General features: G+C 44.2%; 1 protein-coding gene across 1 annotated transcript in view; it reads right to left on the reverse strand.

Moving 5' to 3' along the window:
- Positions 1 to 3969: 3969 nt before the first annotated feature.
- The window catches only part of ESR2 (estrogen receptor 2), a 73129-nt gene continuing 55979 nt past the window's right edge, over positions 3970 to 21119 (reverse strand). Inside the window, exons 9-10 of the mRNA XM_078448173.2 lie at positions 11465 to 11645; positions 3970 to 9359 (exon numbers count right to left, since the gene is read on the reverse strand). Of these exons, the coding sequence (XP_078304299.2) occupies positions 9170 to 9359; positions 11465 to 11645 (371 nt within the window). The 3' untranslated portion in view covers positions 3970 to 9169. The remainder of the gene's footprint in view (positions 9360 to 11464; positions 11646 to 21119) is intronic.

The following is a 21119-nucleotide window of genomic DNA, read 5'->3' on the forward strand; positions in this document are numbered from 1 at the left end:
AGAGGGCTTCCGAATGACATTCTGCCCTGGGGGCAGGGAGCCGGGCAGCGGGCGCCCCAGGCAGTTTGACAAAGCTCATTGATGGGTCTGGGATCTCTGGAAACTGCAGCTGCCTGAAGAGCCGAGCTCTCCGCGAATTCCGATTTATTTGAAAAACGACGTTATTAAAATGTACCTACTCTGCTCAACGAACAGTAGCGTTCACCCCACGTTACCGAAACACGCTAGCGGATTCCACCTTAGAAATGGTTCAGAAACTCACGTGCACCCTTAGCTGGTTGACTGAAACAATCATATTTAAGAGATTTAGAATTAATTTTACTCCAATCAGCTAGCAATCTTGAGCTACAGGTTATAAACCAAAATGTTCTGTTCTGTACTTAGGTCTGCTCTTTTATATTGCTTTAAATTTTTAAAGAAATTATATTGCATGGATGTGGTTATTTGTGCATATTTTTTAACAATGCTGGATCTGTATGAATAATGTAAACTTTGATTTTTTTAAAAGAATCAGATTTTAGCTTGACCTTTTGACTAATGTACAGGAAATGCCAAACTACTTGATAGGGATGTTTTTGTAAGTTAATTTTATAAGACTTTCACATTTAAAGTGATGCTTCAGGTTTTGTTTAGCTGTTTGGCCATGGGGGGGAGGGAGGTTGTTACAGAAACTTGAAGCTATTTGTGGTATGTACAATTCAAATGTTTCTCATTAAAACAACCATACAAATACCCATACTTTTGTTGCAGTGGATTATATTACAAGTTAAGTGTTATGCATAACCTTCTATAGAACAAAAATTATTTCTAAAATATTTGCTGGGGGGAGGGTGCACCTGGGTGGCTCAGTCGGTTAAGCGTCTGACTTCAGCTCAGGTCATGATCTCAGGGCTTGTGGGTTCAAGCCCCACATAGGGCTGTCTGCTGCCAGCCTAGAGCCTGCTTTAGATCCTCTGTCCCCCTCTTCTGCCTCTCCCCACCTTGTTCTCTCAAAGTAAATAAACTTTTATTTTTGAGAAAGAGAGCGGGAGGGGGAGGGGCAGAGAGAGGGGGAAACACAGAATCCAAAGCAGGCTCCAGGCTCTAAGCTGTAGTGGTGGAGTCCCCTCCCTAAGGAATGTGGTAAAAAAACAAACCCTCAAGATAAGGGAAGGCAACCTGGCTGCGTGTGTACGTGACATCCCTCATGACCCTGTAACATGAGACCATCCAATCAGACTGTATGTCTATACATTACCCATATATGGGAGACAAGCAGAAAATGCATAAAAGGCTACACCACCGGGCGTCCGGGCTCACTTTTTGGTACGAACCCAACTGAGCCCATGCTGGCACAAATAAAGTTGCTTCCTGGAAAGAAAAGCCGCAGTGTTAGGGCTCTCTGTACAAGAAACCTGCTACACTGTCAGCACAGAGCCGGAAACGGGGCTCAAACTCACAAACCGGGAGATCATGACCTGAGGCAAAGTCAGACGCTTAACCGACTGAGCCACCCAGGTGCCCCAATAAACTTTTAAAAAATATATATTTGGGGGGATTTATTGGTTTTAATTCCAAGCCAAGCTTTATATTATTTAACTTTGTACAGAATAACTTGTGAGATCTAAACTCCCACAACCTGCATATGTAGAAATTACCCAGTGTGTGTCCCCCTAGTGCTGTAGGGAGTGATGAGGGCAGCATGGTGGGGAAGGTGGGTACAAAGGAAAGGATCATTTCACCCAGATTTTTCTATTCCCAGCTCTCTCCAAAGCGAACAGATTTTAACAAATGTTACAGGGATTAGAAGTCGCTGAACCAGTTCCTGGGTTAACTGTTCCTAACCTGCAGCTCTTGACACACGGGAGACACCACTGACCTAATGGTCACCTCGGTCAGTGTCCTCTCTCCTTCTCTGCCGAGCACAGACCTCAGGGGAAGCCAAGGATGCTTATCTGTGGGTGAAGCCCAACTCTCAGCGCCAGTGGCCCCTTCTGCAGGTGAGACATCCCCAGGACATGTGCAGTTCCCGAGCCACTTAAGGGACCAGTTGGAAGAAAACCGGTCTCCACTTTAACAATTGACGAAAGTGTTTGATAGGGAGAAACGGGCACTTCAAAAAAAAAAATTTTTTTTTAAGTAGGCTTCATGCTCAGTGAAGAGTCCAGTGTAGGGCTTGAACTCATGACCCTGAGATCAAGACCTGAGCTAAGATCAAGAATCAGGCACCGGGGCGCCTGGGTGGCTCAGTCGGTTAAGCGGCCGACTTCGGCTCAGGTCACGATCTCGCGGTCCGTGAGTTCGAGCCCCGCGTCAGGCTCTGTGCTGACAGCTCAGAGCCTGGAGCCTGTTTCAGATTCTGTGTCTCCCTCTTTCTCTGCCCCTCCCCTGTTCATGCTCTGTCTCTCTCTCTGTCTCAAAAATAAATAAACGTTAAAAAAAAAAAAAAAAAAAAAAAAAAAAGAATCAGGCACCTAACCAACTGAGCCACCCACGTGCCCCACTGTACTTTTTTTTTTTTTTTTAACTGCCAAGTGTTTTGATGCTTTAAAATAATTCATTTCTTTTCATGGATTACAAAAATTCCAGAGGGACATTTAAGGGAAAAATGATACCCAAACTTTTTCTCTAAGCCACTGAGTTGGTTAGAAGGAGGTCCTTGCTCCAGTTTTGCAGAATCTTGACCTCCTTCTCTTCCAGTCCAAAGGAAGTGATGGTTCTAGAAACCTTTGACCCTGGAGCAAGTCAAAGTCCCAGTGAAAGAAAAGTGTCTGCATTTTAAAGCCTAATTGTACACATCCATTCTCAAAATAACGGTCTTTGAGTCTTGAGTCTGTATGTCAGGCAAACCAGGACTCTTACATGGGTGAGCTGCATTTTATTTGAACACACAGTGCCTGTGGTCATAAATCACCAGGGTGAGATTAGTTGACCAAAGATTAAATTGCTGCCGTTTAAAAAGTCTTTGACAGGGGCGCCTGGGCGGCATAGTCAAGTGTCCAATCTCGTGGTTCGAACCCCACGTTGGGCTCTATGCTGACAGCTCAGAACCTGGAGCCTGCTTCAGATTCTGTGTCTCCCTCTCTCTCAGCCCCTCCCCCACTAGCACTCCCGTCTCTCTCAAACATTAAAAAAAAAATTTTTTTTTAAGTCTTTGACAGCTTAAGACAGATTCTAACCCTCCTGAAATTGTAGGCAAGCATTTGTTGCTTATGTACCTTTTTCTGGGAAGACTGTCCATGGTTTTCATCAAATTCTTAAAGGGTGCTGCAAACCTAAAATAGAATAGAATTCAGATATGGGAACACAGACTAATTAAGCCTAATTATTGAAAGTTCTTATATTCCCAACAAATACATTTTTAAAGCCAAAATTATGAAAAACACTTTATTTAGCTTATGTCACATTAAACTTCTTTCCATAAACATTAAGGGGACACAGCAGAGGGGAAAAGCGGTCATGGGGGAAGAACGGAAAGCAGACCTCAAAACTTGCTGTCACACAACATTCATTTGTAAAAAGGCCCAAATGTACAAGGCTGCTTAATGGTACAAAGCATTCACCTGAAAAAATGACAAGCTATAGCCAGCCAACAGGCTCTGAGGTACACAGGACCACCAGATGACAAAGTCACAGCACCAAGAGTCCGGGCAGTTAGACACCCAGCGCAGAAGAACAAACGTGCGGAGACCGTGCTAATAGGAGCTGCTCAGGACCAGCGTTCACAAGCCTTCGCCCTTCCCATGAAGGAAATCCTCCCACACATTAACAGCCAGCCACTGGCGCCACAAGTGGATAGGATCCTTAGAACTCCAAAAATAAAAGAAAGGGGGGGGGGGGGGGAAGAAGGATCCTTGACTCCAAAGCAACAAAAAGGGTTATAAGAAGATTGCATATCGCAGAGACAATGCACATCTTCGAGCTGTCACTGGAGCCAAAATTCCAGCAACTTTGAGAGCTACAAAGAATACACGGCATGTGTTTCACACGATTGTATACCAAACTCCACGGGGAAGCATCAGTAAGTACCTAAAAGGTGTGAGAATTTTACAGGGGTAAATTTCCAAGGAACCCCGTACTCCACTCCAGTGCATCTGGGGAAAGCAATAGCAGACAGGAGGTGACAGGAATACCACCCACTGGCTTAGGAGCCCAGGGTGCGGGAACAATAGAACTCTTCATTTTCTGTTCCACCTGTATAAAGTTTTGTGCAGGCCCCATCTAAGCCAAAAAGGTAGGAGGACCTAAAGATACAACAGAAGGCATCCATAACTTTTTTTCTTTTTTTTTTTCTTTTTGAGCGAGAGGGCACAAGAGCAAGGGCAGGAAGAAAGAGAGAGGAGAGAGAGAATCCCATAAAGACAGAGAGAGAGAGAGAGAGAGAAGTGGGACATGAGCTCCCAAACTGTGAGATCATGACCTGACCTGAAGTCAGATGCTCGTGACTGAGCCACCCAGGTGCCCAGAGGCAACCCTAACTCTAATGTGTGTTACACACTGAGATTCACATCAAGCAGCAGGAGCAATGCTGGCCAGGCAGGCAGAAGACTTCCATTCCTGTCCAACTTTTGCCATTAAGTAGTTTTGTGACTTTGAGCAGGTCAGCTTACCCCTCTGGGCTTTAATTTTACGTGTGGATAAAAGATGAGACTCAACCTCTGTCAAGTTTGCAAGCTGTCACTGTGCCTACAGGGTATTGCGGAAATTGGGAAGGCCCCACTTAAACCAGAGCAGCCATGCGTGTCAGATCGCAATTGATGAATGGATTCCGCAGTCTAAAAATATTTCTTTAGTGTTTTGGGGTTTTTTTGGTGTGTGTTTTGTTTTGTTTTTAACTAAACTGCATGATTACTTTAAGCTTTGGAACTTGTGTTTAGCTCTGTCACTAACTGCCCTGTGTGACCTTGAGCAAGTTTGCTTGTACCCTCTGTTTTCCAGAGCCAGAAAATTAGGATAACGGTAATTATTATGAAGAGTAAATGCAAAAGTATGAGGCATGGAGAACTGTGGCACACAGTAAGTGTTCCACAAATGTTATTTTTAGGTACTAAATGATGTATTTTTATCATCTCCTTCACGTAACCTTTATTATGTTTTCTAAAAGGCTTTCAGCAGCTTAAAGAAATGGGTCAAATCTTACTCAATAAAAAAACATTTTGTTTCAAAATAGACCTATATACTGAAGGTGCACCTTGAATTTGAAAAAGTGTCCCTATATGCAAGCTCCTTAGCTGATTTAAATAAAAACCAAACTTTTCACATGCTAGAATATTCTAGATTTGCTTCAACCTAGCTTACTTATATGATTATATAAGTCACTCTGCCAAGAACTGGTAACTCATGTCTTTTTACTGAGCTCTAGAATAATTGCCTTCTAGCTGAGTCGGCAGGTGAAATAATCCAGATAAAGACTGTCTCACTGCAGAACTTTTGTTGATTTGCCTTGTTTTGTTTTTAATACAGTTGAGACCTTCTAGATTTGTTATTAGGCTGACAATCTTCCGTTCCCACCTCAAGTGTTCAAGAAAAATCTCTTCAAAATGATGTTAGGGTCGAATCCTCTGTAATGGTCCCAGTAGACAGTATGAATGTGACAGGCCTGAGGCCACACAGAGGGGACGGGGGAAGGGTGGGGGACAAAGGACAATGTGTGCACACTCACTGTGCAGCCCCAGGCTCGCCCACACCGTCCTCTCTAGGAATTGCCAGTTCCCTCCCGGGATTCCGAGTGAATGCTCTCTTCTAACGTTCCCTGTGTTAAGAATATTCCATGTTAATTATTTCATTAACATTTGCCATATGATTCTGTATGAGACACTCGTGTTTTTGGAATTAAGCCCAAATCTCATTCGTCTCCCACCAATAAGCTTCTTACATTAAACAATAACTTGCAGATCAAAATGGAAGAAAAGAATCTTGCCACACGAGTGTGAGGCAAAGCTAAGATCATTTTTCCATAATACATAAAGTGTAGCTGGGTGGGGTTTTTTTCCCCCTCTGATACTCAAGTTAATTCCTGTTTACATTTGTCAGGTCCTATTTCCCTGAGTTAATTCCTTTTGAAAACTGATCTTGGAAACAACAAAATCCTGGCTTAGCTATGGCAGAATTTAAAGTTGTCTATAGATCACTTTGAGGAGTATGGATACCCCCCAAAAAAAGACGACATTTAAAAGAAAGCACTATTAAAGAGAAATGATTCATCTTTAAAATGGATACTGAGAGTTTACCAACAACATAAAAACGGCACACTGGTGTCATCTTTAGAGGACACATTTGGAGCAGATGGGCACAGAGATTCAAAACACTCCATCTGCAGTGGGGGAAAGGGCCCTAAAATATTCTAAACAAAATGAAGAACTCTTTTCAACTATACGCCATGTCATCTCAACTGCCTACTTGGCCCAGATCCCAGTTCTAAGAGACAGCCTTGCACGGAGGAGGCCCCCCCAGGCTGGACTAACCTGTACCAGCAGCACACCCACCCCCCCCTCCCCGAATGGCAACCTGAGCCAAGAAGAAATTACCAACGTGTTACATCCCCCTCGTGGCTGAATCTAAATGCAGTGAAGCAAGCAGCCTCAAGAAGCATGCGGGAATAATGAGGGGATGCGTAGTGGGTGCTGGAAGGGTTTACTCAAGCACATGCACCCTCCGGGCAAGCACAGGGTTTGGCACGGAAAGGTGCTTAGACACCTGAGACAAATCTGGTTTCTACCTTGGGCAGCAAAATCCAACCTAAAAAATGTCACTGCATGCTCCTGTGGCAGTGGCTTGGACCTCATTCTGTTTTGTTTTTGTTTTTGAACCTGGTAGTCTCTTTTGTAAGTACAATTAAGAACATTTCATCAGCAGGGGCACCTGGGTGGCTCAGTCAGTTAAGCGCCTGACTTCAGCTCAAGTCATGATCTCACAGTGTCGTGAGGTCAAGCCCTGCATCGGGCTCTGTGCGACAGCGCGGAGCCTGCTTCAGATCCTCTGTCTCTCGCTCTCTGCCCCTCCTCAGCTTGCGCGCGTGCGCTCTTTCTCTCTCGCGTGCGCATGCACAAGATAAACAAACATGAAAAAAGAGAGAGAGAACTTCATCAGCAAATACTTGTTCAAGACTGCCTCCTTTGCCTCCCACTTCGGTTTCCCCAACCTATCTTCTGTTCAATGTGCAGGGTTCTAGGCTGCCCAGAAAGAAAGAAAACTGACCTTCTGGATGACACTGGTTCCCCAGTTCCTGTAAAAGGCAGTCCATGTGATCTATACCAAATCTCACCTCGGCTGCAACACTGAGCCACTAGGAATAATTTCAGGCCACCTTAGACTACAGACAATGGCGTGTTCTCTAGGTCTGTGTCCACGTGTTTCTGAAACGGCTCTGCTCAACTTTCAGTAAAACTGCACCAAAATTAAGAATTATCCAAGGACTCCCTAGCAGAAACCAACCTTTACAACATTGAATTTAATTTTCCTAATGATTTAGTAAATACAGAGTGTGCTAGCAAAGTAAACCTATTTTCGAAAAGAGAATGAGTTTAATCTCCTCTCACAAGGTAATTTTTTAAAACATCATCAAAAAATCGAACATTATTTAACTGCTCACTTTCAAGGTACAGATGTAACTCATTTTACGCATTCACCATGTTCCTGAAGGTTTCCATTGTTAAAAAGTGAGTTAAAACTGTAATTTCAGAGGTGCTTTATCACCTCGTCCTATTTATGTTCCACTTGAAATAGGAACTAATAGTTTACGAAGTCTCCCCCCCCACACACACTCACCATAGAAATGTTCTGATAAGAAAACAGTTCAAAAGAGCCGTAGGATGTAAAAGAATTCTTGCTATAAATATCCCTAAATATATACATATATTTTTTTTTAAAGTAGAGTTTGCAGACCAGGGTTGTTCAGGTGGTAACGCTCACCAAATCTACACTGTGGCCGTGAACCCGACATACCGGTGTGTCTGTAGCCATTCATCTTTCCACGGAACAGCATGCCTTGCACACACAGCCTGACGTGTCCCTGTCTATGGATGGCTGATGTGACAATTGTGGATGTCCCAGGGAAGCACTGTGGCTGCGACCCAAACCCACAAGAGAAACCCATTCCTGCAAACACTGGGCCTTTCTCCCGCACACACTGGGCACCTGGGACAAGAGAGTTTTGAGGAAGGAAAATTCCAGGGGCAGTTAGATTTAAATCTCTACAATCCTCCATGAAAGTGATCACAAACACACATGCACCCCAAATAATTAGCAGGCTCTATGAATGCAAACCAAGAGGAATGAACCTCTATGAAGATGGCAGCAAGGTCAAGTGTGGGGGGGGGCGCGGGGGTGGAGAACGTGGCTCCCTTCCCAGCCTGACCACCGGCTCCCCAGGTTGCAATCCCTCTGGCCTTCAATGGTAATAGTGATACATGGCCTTAGTCCTCACAGATTTGTGAGGCAGGTTTGTGGAACTAGTTCATTCATTCATTGTTTGGTTTTCAATCCTATAATCAAGTAGCCCGGAAGAGGGCAAACAAAGGCCTATCTAAGGGCAGGTTAGGTGGCACAATAAAGGTTAGTCCACTTCTTGGGGCACCTGGGTGGCTCAGTCGGTTAAGCATCCGACTTCGGCTCAGGTCATGATCTCATGGTTTGTGAGTTCCAGCCCCACGTAGGGCTCTGTGCTGACAGCTCACAGCCTGGAACCTGCTTCAGATTCTGTGTCTCCCTCTCTCTGCCCCTCCCCTGCTCTCACTGTCTCTCTCTCTCAAAAAAAAAATAATAACATTTAAAAAAATTTTTCTTTAAAGGTTAGTCTACTTCTTTAAAGTGCCTCATTCTCTCCCTCTCTACCTTATAAACCTTCCATGTCAGATTTCCACCATTCATTACAAAACCTTCAGGATGTTTCCCAGAGGAACAGAAGGGAGATGGAAAGTAAGAAAGGAACCACACTGAGATTCTATGAGGCCAAGCGAGAGGTAAACTCCGCATTCAAACATGCTCCCTAGCTTTCTCAGCCTGACTCCTGGGAAGTGGAGAGGTCAGGTGAAGGACGGCACATGGCTGAGCCTACCATGACCCAATGAGGGACCACGCAGGAGAAAGACGATGAAGCCCGCCCACTTCCAGATGGAGCTCGCGGTTTGCATTTGGGGTCCACACTTCAGCCTCTGACCTCCTCTGTGGCCTGTTCGCCCCAGGATGGGCATCACTCAGGAGACTGGAGGTTCTGGAAGCCCTCTTTGCTCTTACTCTCCTCTGCCGGGCTGCACTCGGACCCTGTGACCAAGGACTTGTGCCCTCGAAGCGTGTGGGCATTCAGCATCTCCAGCAGCAGGTCGTAGACTGGGACCACGTTTTTGCACTTCATGTTGAGCAGGTGTTCCATGCCCTTGTTACTATGGGAACAAAGAGATGCTGAGAGTCCTTCCCGTGAGGCAGCCGTGGGAACTTCAAAATCTTCCCCAACTCTCTCCAACAAAGTCGGTCCACCCCACACCCCAAATCCCTTTGCCATTTGCTCTAGGTAGGGTCCTTCCATCTGGCTCCATCAATCATCTACACTGAAGGGCAAGCACCTCAGTGTCCCACCACCCACCTGCAGTGGCCCGACAGAACCTGGCACGGAGTGCAATTCTCATTTTTCATACCAGTTATGTTCTATATAGTTGCCACCAACACTGAATCGGCAAATACACTGCTCCTGGGGAAAATACAGAGGCTCTGATCACAACATTTTCATCCTCCAATTCACACATAACCTAGGTGTACCTGTGTTTGTGTTTAAAGACACCTTGTTTAACATAACTTGTCGCTTCATTAACATTTAACTCACAGTCTATGGTACCATAGCTCATGCGTGAATAAAAGCTGATCTAACTGGCATATTCTCTCCATAAGGTACATCACAGCCTTCTTGCACTTAGGAACACTGACAGTGCTTCAGTACTGTGCTTGGGGGCCACGTTTAGACACTGAAATCTCCCAACAAAAAGTACACAAAAGTGCAAAAACATGGCACTTAAGAGACCACGTAAAGGACATTTCTTTACAGTACGAGGGCCGAAACAAGAATGCAAGTGTCACCTTGTTTGACCTCAGTTGGGTATGTACGTGTGGGCAACTCAAATTTTTTGCCACTCTGCACACGTCCTTGAGTGAGCACAAAAAATGGCATAGAGTATGGAGTCAGGGGTTACAAATAAATTTGTAAACGCAGTCACCTTTGCAAATATAGAATCTGTGAATAATGAGAACGGATGGTACCTGTTCTGAAAATGATCCTGGTGGTAAATAATCATTCAAGAGGAAGGAAGGCAAAGGTTGTTTTCATTTCCTCCCCCTTGTAATAATCCTTGAGGTGAGTACTGTCCTTCCCCACAGCCCCTAGACTTTCGTCCTCCTTGGGCAGCAATTACTTTCCAACCTCATCTCCCCTCTTCCTGCTCCAGGGCAGGGTGACCCTCATCCCGGGAGCCATGTAGCACTGAGCATCACTGTCCCAGCACAGAGCTACCATCCTCCACCAGGGGAGCCCCTCGTCGTCAGAACACATGATTCATGTTCCCTGAAATCCACTCCACTCACGGCCCTGCCTTCCTAAACCTGCTGGCCTCGCCAGTTCCCTTTGGTCTCATTCTTAACGTCCTGATGCTGTCACAAGAACAGAACCACTCTTTAAACACAAACACAGGGGGCGCCTGGGTGACTCCGTCGGTTAAGCGTCCGACTTCAGCTCAGGTCACGATCTCGCGGTCCATGAGTTCGAGCCCCGCGTCAGGCTCTGGGCTGATGGCTCAGAGCCTGGAGCCTGCTTCCGATTCTGTGTCTCCCTCTCTCTCTGCCCCTCCCCCATTCATGCTCTGTCTCTCTCTGTCCCAAAAATAAATAAACGTTAAAAAAAAAATTTAAAAAAAAATAAATAAATAAAAAAATAAACACAAACACAGGTACACCAAGGTTATGTATGAATTGGAGGATGAAAAATGTTGTGACCAGAGCCTCTCAGGAACCTAACCCTGTATTTCCCCCAGGAGCAGTGCATTTGCTGCTTCAGTACTTCCCCAGATCACTAGCCTCAGGAGTTGATCTAACCTCCTCAAGAAAACGACCTCAGAGTAGTGGTGCAGGAGGGGAGGCACGTCACGTTAGGAGAGACACTGCCCTTTTTAGAATTCCATGAACAAGCCCAAACCCCCGGCAACTAAAAAACAGATGAAGGATGCCATAAATATCCTATAAAGGGTCACATGACATCTAGTCAGTGCCCACTATGCCAATCTTTGGCCACAGGCTCATGCACTGATGAAGGGACCCCACCACCACCACCATTCCCTTTCAGGGGGTTATTTTCCTTTAGAGGTAAAAATTCTACCTTATTACTCTCAAACTTGCAAACGCTTTCTCAAAGCTCTTCACCCTTCTCAGAGCATGTGCGTGCAACCCCACCCCCACCCCCACACGTTCAGTGGAGCTGCCCCCCACACCCACCCCAGGATTGTACCTGGCGTGTCTGACATGAGAAAGGAGCATCAGGAGGTTAGCCAGGCGGACTGGCTGCTGCTGGGAGGGAATCCCACTCTTGGCAATCACCCAGACCAGAGCATCGGTCACGGCATTCAGTAAGTGAGTCAGCTTCCGGCTGCTGTCAGCCTCCTGGCTTGCTGCGGCTAACGGGTGCATACCTGGACAGAGAACAACAGCCACGAGTCATTGCTCTGAGGAGAGGGAATGGAAGTCGTGTATCCAGCAGCTAAGAATGCCTACATTCTCCAGAAAGGGGGCCAAATTGATCTGGGCTGTTCTGGCATCTGCACGTATAGTGAAGTCTTAAAATCTTCACCTGCCCATGGTGTCCTTCCCCTGAGAGCCAGCCCCGTCGCCAAGCCTGGCTGAATGCGGGCGGACTAACTGGTCTCTCAAAATGCCATGTGGCCCACAACCGTGGCTTTTCCTAGCAGTAAACCTATCTGGTGGCCTGAACCATTACATGGTGTTTCTCAGCTGTAGTAACAGCTACATACAGAGAGGGTCAGAGAGTGAGATTAATTCTACTCTCAGCCCCTAGGAGGCCCCCTCATCTAAGGGGAGTTTAACAAACATAAACGAATGACCACAACGACGTAGCCTCCCCTGTCCACCACATGCAGACAGCCATGGCAGGCCCGCTGTCCAGGCCCTTGGCATCACACCTCTGGTGGCACCTTGCTGGGGCAGGAAGACCATCTCTAGTTCTTGGACCCCAGACCAGTTTCCTAGTGCTTCCAACCTGAGCAACTCATTGAGCAAAGCCTGCAGGCACATGACTCCTGAGATTCCCCAAAGCCACCCTCGAAGTAGGCTGTTCCCCACCCCCCGACCTCATCCTACCCTGCCCAGTGTTTAATCCCCCTCTGACTCTAGGATCTGAGATACTGTGGCCTCCCAGTATTTGCAAAATAACGGCTCAGGTAAATCCTCTTGCCCCCACACCCCACCACCAATCCTGCCTCCTGCATCCCTGGAAGCAGGGAAATAATTAGCTTCTCTTCCAGGCTTTCGGTTTCAAAGTAAGAATAAATGGCAACTCTGTGGAACCAACCAGGGACCTGCCGGCTGTGTGCTAGAAGGATAATGAGGACCAGCACACCATCATCCATGGAATTTGGGCACTTTCCGTTCTCTTTTTTTTTTTATTGGTATTTTTAGTTCAATTAAGGTAGCTCAGTTCCACACAGTTCAGTGGAGGCAAGGGACATCTTGAACCACAATTATGCAAGTGTAATGCTTCACCACACCCCTGGGGCCTGTCCCTCCACAATGTCTGACGATGTAGGCTTAAAATATTCATCTTTTTACAGTAACCCAGAACTGCTTCTCTAACTCACAGGCTCACCTCATTCTCCACAGTGACGCTTCCTGAATCCCCCCATATCCTCAAAACTCTGACTGAACCCCACAGCAGGTGACCTGCCCTCACACCGCAAGGGAAACAAGTCCCACCCTTGGCCCAACGTGCCCCTTCTGAGCCACCAAAATGCAGACCCGCTCATGTGGCTCCCTTTCATGGCTTCCCAGCTCTTGGGTCAGAATCCAAACCATCTGGCACAGCTTTCAAGGGTACCAGGCCACTCTCTGCTCTTTTCACCCTCATCTCCCACCGCACCTCACCTTGAACCCTTTTAACTCCAGAGCAGGTGATGCAAAGAACATGCCCAACTTTCTGCTTAGGAACTCACTCGCTCTCCCTCTCCTCCTCTCCACCCTCCCTCTTTTGCTTATTGACATCCACTCCTCCTTTAGATCCCAGCCTGGCTGTGAACTTCCTTCTGGATGCTCTCCTGACCTCCCTACTATCCCACCCTAAGTCTACTCTGGTTCTCCTCTGAAGTTCTGACAGTGCAGACAGCACCATGTTGTCCCACATTCTGGATTTCCCTACACACACCCATGGCCACCCTTCCACCCTCAGAGACACTGGACATAAGCACTTCGAGGGCACACACCCTGTCTGCTTATCATTATATCCTCATCACCTAGTGCAAAGACTGGCATGGAATGAATACTCATAAAGGGAAGAATTAGGCTGAATGTACATAGGTTCAGATTTTTACATCAGGTTAGCCAATCACACCATCATAACTGAAATGATAAAAATGCAGGTTAATGCATATTTTAGGGATACGCACAGAAAATTATTAATCTCGTTAAACTTACTTCCCCTAAAATTGACCCCAGCTACATTAACAAGTGCTTTCTCTAAACTACCCTTCAGTCCATTCTTCTACAGGATGTGTGCTCCATGGATTTCTGCTGTCAGAAATATGTTTTAGGATTCTAAAAGGACGTGTGTTGGTCCAAAGTGACAAAGTGAAAAAATAAAAATAACTCCTCAGCTAAGTATACATAGCACCATTTAGTATTCACAGCACCATTACTCATGATAGCCTAAAAGTGGAAACAAATCTAGTGCCCATTAATAAATGGATAAACAAAATGGGGTGTGTCCATACAATGGAGTATTACTCAGCCATAAAAAAGAACAAAAGACTCATTCATGCTACAACATGGATGAACCTTGAAAACCTTATGCCAAGTGAAAGAAGCCAGTTACAAAGGACCACAATTTGTATGGTTCCATTTATAGGACGTGTCCAGAACAGGCATATCTATACACGGGGGTGGCTGCCTAGGAGTGAAGGTGGAAGAGAAATTAGGGAGGGATGACTAATGAGCACAGCCTTCTTTTGGGGTGATGAAAATGTTCTAAAATTGGTTGTGATGATGGGTGGTGCATAAGTCTACGGACACACTAAAATCCACTGAATTGTATACTTTAAATGGGTGAATTGTCTAGTAGGTGAATCCCTCTTCACAAAGGAGTAGCCGTTGCCAAAGGCAAGCCCTGGGTCTTCTAGAGGCTGTGGGGGCAGTGCAGCTTCCTACCAAGCCATCACTGTCATCACCAGCAAGGAGTTTGGGGACGGGAGTCAGTTAGGTTTTGTGAGGACTGTATCAAATTTGGATACGGGGAAAGTTTTTATATGCAGAAAGATTAACCTATATAAGATCATCCTGGGAAGGAATTTAGCCGAAAAATACCCATTTTGCTGCCTCGTTGGTCAGCAGTGCCAAGCCTGCACTTGGGCATTCACACACCCCGGGGCTCACCAAGCGTGTACTTACAGAGTCATTGCTAACTGGCAGGCCGTGGCAGAGGCAGGAGACGGGACACAAAGCCCTCACCTCTGGGATGCTTGCCACCCAGACACACAGGGAACAAAACTTAAGCTCTTCTACCAGCCAAAAGTAGAAACATCAGTTGGGGTGCCTGGGTGGCTCAGCCAGTTGCGCGTCTTTGACTCAGGTCATGATCTCACAGTGCATGGGTTCGAGCCCCGCGTCGGGCTCTGTGCTGACAGCTCAGAGCCTGGAACCTGCTTCAGATTCTGGATCTCCCTCTCTCTCTGCCCCTCTCCCGCTCGCACTCTGTGTGTGTGTGTGTGTGTGTGTGTGTGTGTGTCTCTCTCTCAAAAATAAATAAACAGTAAAAAAAAAAAAAAATGTTTTAAAAAAAGTAGTAAAAAAAAATCAGTTAGTAAAAAAAATTGTTTAAAAAAAGTATTTAAAAAACGTCAGGATTCATTTTAGAACACAGTTCAATTACTTTACATGAAACTAAAGAAGACAAGATCTTGGCACCATGCCCCACACATACCAAAGAAAGTAAAATAAAAACAAAGATATAATCTCCTCTCCTCTTTATCACCTGGGAACAGCTGTGTGTTCCTCTCACTAACCTACCTGATGACATTCTGAGCAGTACACTGAGGCGGGGCGGGGGGGGGGGGGGGAGACTCCCCAAGATCTGCCACATCCTACGTTCAAAGGATGAAGATATAAGCTCTCCTTGACTGAAGGCAAATAAAGCAGAAAATCTTAAGTGTTTAATAAAAATCCCAGAATACTAGCCAAAGGAAAAATGTGCTTTAGGGAGGTATATGTGGTGTTTGCCTCTTTGCTTTAAGGTAAGGAAGCTCTAGCCATGACCCATCCCTTTATCACCACCTCCTACCCAGCACCATGAGAACAGGCCAGTGTTTGAAAAAGGCCTGTGATAGGAAACGAGCAGGCTGATGTTCACAATGCTTTGCTCCCACAGTCCGTCAATAGAAAAGGCCCCGTCTGGCCTCTTCAGCATCCTTCTGTGTATCCTTTTGTGCCTCTGCCTTCCACCCACCTGCCTCACAGGAGCTCTCCCCGAAACTCAGAGTGAACCAGGGCTTGAGTTGTTGTCTCCATCATCTTCTTAATGGCAAAGAGCATTGCCTGGTTCTAACCCTCTATTTCTTTCATTGAACAAAAAGTTTCATCCTTTTTAAGTCTTAAAACTGCTTGGACAAATGGACCTCTTCCAGGGGCTCCTGGGTGTCTCAGTCGGTTGAGCATTCGACTTCAGCTCAGGTCATGATCTCATGGTTTGTGGGTTCAAGCCCCACAATGGGCTCTGTGCTGACAGCTCAGAGCCCGGAGCGTGCTTCAGAGGCTCCCTCTCTCTCTGCCCCTCCCCTACTCATGCTCTGTCACTCTCCCTCTCTCTCTGCCCCTCCCCTGCTCATGCTCTGTCACTCTCTCTCAAAAACAAACATTTAAAAAAATCTAAAAACACAGACCTCTTCCTAATTTTAAATATTTTTAAAGACTATTTGCAGACTGATCCGACTCCATGTCCTACATTCAGTACCCTTGATTCTATCCAGGGGAAAACGTATTCAGTCTTCAGGTTTCTGGACGACAAGATGGCTGGTCCCACCACTCTTAATTTGGATATGTTGTTATGTTAACTACAACACTTGTATAACACTTTTGAGTTCTAAAGCATTTTAGCAAACATTGTAACAGGCTGTTAAATGCAGTGTTTTCTGTGATCTCCAAATTTTAGAAGCCAAGTTTCAGAAGCCGCATCAAAGGCTGAGAATAATAAAGTTATGCCAAGTGCCCCTCACATCCTAGGTTGTGTGTAAGACGATGTGCTGAGAGAGGAATCAAAATGGTGATGTCCTTTCTCTATCTCTCTCCCTGTAGCAAGGACGATACTCTTCTGCTACTAAAGCCTAGCAAAGACCAGACCCCCGATTACCTGTTTCAGTGTATATCGTTATTCTAGACCAAATGCATGTATCTAGTTCACTTTGACATTTTTACTATTTAGAAGTCATTGGCACATACCTGAAACCAAATAAACATTTACTAAACTGAAATTGAATTGGATAATAAAGTTAATATTCATTCTATATTATGTCCATTATTAGAAGAGATAAATAACCCAGAAAGTAAGTAAGCAAGTAAGTAAATAAATAAATAAATAAATAAATAAATAAATAAATAGAGATAAATAACACAGAAGTATGCAGCTATTTAAAACATAACTACCGGGGCGCCTGGGTGGCGCAGTCGGTTAAGCGTCCGACTTCAGCCAGGTCACGATCTCGCGGTCCGTGAGTTCGAGCCCCGCGTCAGGCTCCGGGCTGATGGCTCGGAGCCTGGAGCCTGTTTCCGATTCTGTGTCTCCCTCTCTCTCTGCCCCTCCCCCGTTCATGCTCTGTCTCTCTCTGTCCCAAAAATAAATTAAAAAACGTTGAAAAAAAAAAAATTTAAAACTTAACTACCTACATCCGAAACTAACACAGGGGCACTTGGGGGGCTCAGTCGGTTAAGTGTCTGACTTCAGGTCATGATTTGACGGTTCATGAGTTCAAGCCCTGCGTGGGGCTCTGTGCTGACGGCTCAGAGCCTGGAGCCTGCTACAGATTGTGTGTCTCCCTCTCTCTCTGCCCCTCCCCCACTCACAGTTCTGCTCTGTCTCTCAAAGCTGAGTGTTAAAAAAATTTTGAGACTAATATTGTATGTCAAATGTACCTCAAAAAAAAAAAAAAAAAAGGAAAACAAATATCCCATTAAAAATGGACTATTTTAACAAATACTTCCCCAAAGAAGATACAGATATCACAAAGCAGCATACGAAAAAATTCACATCATTAGTTATAGGAAAAAACCAAAGAAACCACAAATATATGCCATCACACACCTGTTAGCATGACTGGGGGTCCTGCATCCCAGGAAACTCCTCAGTCTCAGGTAAATCTAAATAGTTGGTCACCCCAAAATACATTTTATATAAAATTTTGTAAAATGCAAACTAATCTGTGACATTTTATGTTGACTATGTTTCATAGTGACAGAAATTGTATTGGGGGGTTGCATGGGATTGGACGGGGGAAGAAATGAAGAAGGGGGAAATTAGGAAGGGGCACAAGGAAACTTCTGAGTGTAATAGATATGTTCACTATCTTAACTGTGGTGACGCTTTCAGGGGCGTATATGATTGCCCAAATGCATAAAATTGTATGCTTTAAACAGGTACAGTTTATTGTACATTAATTATACCTCATAGTTCTGTTAAAAACACTGTCTTGGCTGTAAAAAAGTCAGATATAAACACATACATACGTATACATACATATGACCACTAACAAACCCTGACCTGGCCACCTAGCATGCTGATACCAATTCAGACCTGACTGAATGATGTCATCCCAACTTGAGCTCATCACTTACGCAGGAGACTACCTCCAGACAGCCCAATGCTTACCTAGCACACAAGGGAAGCTGACAGCAACAAGTAGCAGCCCTCAGAGACTCTGCTCTCTCAATACGGGACAGAGAACATCCACAGCCTTTGGACTTTAAGAAACCTACTCCATTTCTCTTTTCCTGACCCTCATCCCCAGGGTCTCCCTCCTGTACTGGATACAGTCCCTGCTGCGCAGTATGTCTTTTCCATTCAGGCTACAATTTTTGCCCTCTTCGTCTTTCTTTTTCTGTTTTAATTACATTGTTTACAGATTTGTTGAAGTATAACTGATATGCAATAACCTGCACATACTTACTGTGTACAATTTGATCAGTCTTGATATATGTACATATATATATACATACACACACACACACACACACACCATTAAAAGCATAATCCACAATCAAGATAATGAACACATTCATCACCCTCAAAAGTTCCCTCGTGTCCCTAAGTAATCTATCCCTCCACCTTCCCCAACCCCCATCCCATCCCCCGGCAACTACAGATCTGTTGCTACTATAGATTAGCTTGCTTTTTCTGAAATTTATATAAATGAGGTCTTCTAGTATGTATGCTTTGTCTATCTTCTTTCATTCAGCACCATTATTTTAAGGTTCATAATGCTGCATGTATCTATTAGTTCAATGCTTTTTACTGCTGAGCAGTATTCTACTCTATGGATATATCACATTTGTTTATCCTTTCATCTGTTGGTGGCCATTTGGGTTGTTACCTGTTTAGCGTTATTACAAATAAAGTTGCTATAAACATTTGCATACAAGTTTTTGTATGAACATATGCCTTCAACTCTCTTCGGTAAATACCAAGAAGTGGGATGAATGGGTAACCTGGTACGTGTATGCTTAACTATTTAAGAAAATCCCAATCAGGTTTCGAGAGCAGCTGCACCAAAATAAGTAAGTAAATAAAAGTAGTTGTACCAATTTATATCCTCCCCAGTAGCGCAGTGAGAGTTCTCATTATTCCACATTCTCACAAACCCTTGATATGGTCAGTCTCTTTAATTTTAGCCAATCTATTGGGTATGGAGTGGTTTCTCATTGTGTTTTAATTTAGATTTCTCTGATGAATAATTTTAGCACCATTGCATGTAATTATTTGCCAGCAGCATATCTTCTTTGATGAGGTATCCATTCAAAATTTGCCTATTTTATTTTTTAAAAAAAAAAAATTTTTAATGTTTATTTATTTTTCAGACAGAGAGAGACACAGCATGAATGGGGGAGGAGCAGAGAGAGAGGGAAACACAGAATCTGAAGCAGGCTCCAGGCTCTGAGCCATCAGCCCAGAGCCCGACACGGGGCTCGAACCCGCAGACCGCGAGATCGTGACCTGAGCCGAAGTCGGACGCTTAACCGACTGAGCCACCCAGGCGCCCCAAAATTTGCCTATTTTAGTTCAAGCACCATCTAGTGGGAAGATCATTCTTTCCCTATTTACCTTGACACCTTTGTTAAAAATTGCTTGTTGTATAGGTCTATTTCTGGACTCTATTCTGTTTCAGTGATCTATTTTGATGTCAATACATGTTGTTTTCATTCCTGTGGCTTTAGAATAAATCTCGAAGTCCAGTAGTATGAGTCTTCCAACTTAGTTCTTTTTCAAAGTTCTTTTGTCTGTTCTAGGTTCATTACATTTCCCTACGAATTTAAGAACCTGTTTGTCAATTTCTACCAAAAAAAGCCTGCTGAGATTTTTATTGGGACCAAATTGAATCTATAGATGATTTTGAAGGGAGCACTGACATCTTAACAATATTGAATCTGCTAGCCATTAACATATCTCTCCATTTATTTACAATTTATTTAATTTCTCTCAGAAATGTTTTGAGTTTTCAGTCTCAAACCTTCTGTCAAATTTATCCCTAAGTTTAATAATTTGTAATGCTATATAAATAGTATTGATTTTAATTTCAATTATCATTTGTTAATTGCTACTATGTAGAAATACAATTGATTTATATATATTACCCTTTTATCCTACAACCTTAACCCATTTTTGGGGGGGGACAATCCCTTGGTATTATCTATATCAATTAGCATGTTATCTTTCCAACCTAAGCCAAAGTCGGATCTTACCAACTGAGCCACCCAGGTGCCCTGCCAAAGCAATCTTGAAAAAGAACAAGGGGCGCCTGGGTGGCTCAGTCGGTTGAGTGTCCGACTTCAGCTTGGGTCATGATCTTGCAGTTTGTGGGTTCGAGCCCCGCGTCAGGCTCTGTGCTGACAGCTCAGAGCCTGGAGCCTGCTTTAGATTCTGTGTCTCCCTCTCTCCCTCTCTCTCTCTCTCTCTCTCTCTCACTGCCCCTCCCCGGCTCATGCTCTGTCTCTCAAAAGTGAATAAACATTAAAATTTTTTTTAATTAAAAAAAAAGAAAAAGAAGAACAAAACTAGAGGTATCACAATCCCAGACTTTACATTATATTACAAATTTGTAATAATCAAAAACAGTATGGTACTAGCACAAAAACAGACACATAGATCAATGGAACAGAACAGAAAACCCAGAAATAAATCCACAGTTAAATGGTCAATTAATCTTTGACAAAGGAGGAATGAATGTACAATGGGAAAAAGATACTCTCTTCAATAAATATTGTTGGGAAAACTGGACAACTACATGGAAAAGAATGAAACTGGACCATTTTCTTATACCATACACAAAAATAAACTCAAAATGGATTAAAGGCCTAAATGTGAGACACGAAACCATAAAAATCCTAGAAGAGAGCACAGGCAGTAATTTTTCTAACATTGGCTGTAGCAACATCCTTCTAGATATGTCTCCTGAAGCAATGGAAACAAAAGTAAAAGTAAACTATTGGGACTACATCAAAATAAAAACCTCTGACAGCAAAGGAAATAATCAACAAAACTAAAAAGGCAACCTATTGAATGAGAGAAGATATTTGCAAACGACATACCCAGCAAAGGTATCCAAAATCTATAAAGAACTTATACAACTCAACAGCAAAAACCAAACAATCCAATTTAAAAATGGGCAGAAGACATGAGCAGA

The sequence above is a fragment of the Panthera onca genome, chromosome B3, assembly GCF_046562875.1.
Source record: "Panthera onca isolate mPanOnc1 chromosome B3, mPanOnc1 haplotype 2, whole genome shotgun sequence".
Taxonomy (NCBI): domain Eukaryota; kingdom Metazoa; phylum Chordata; class Mammalia; order Carnivora; family Felidae; genus Panthera; species Panthera onca.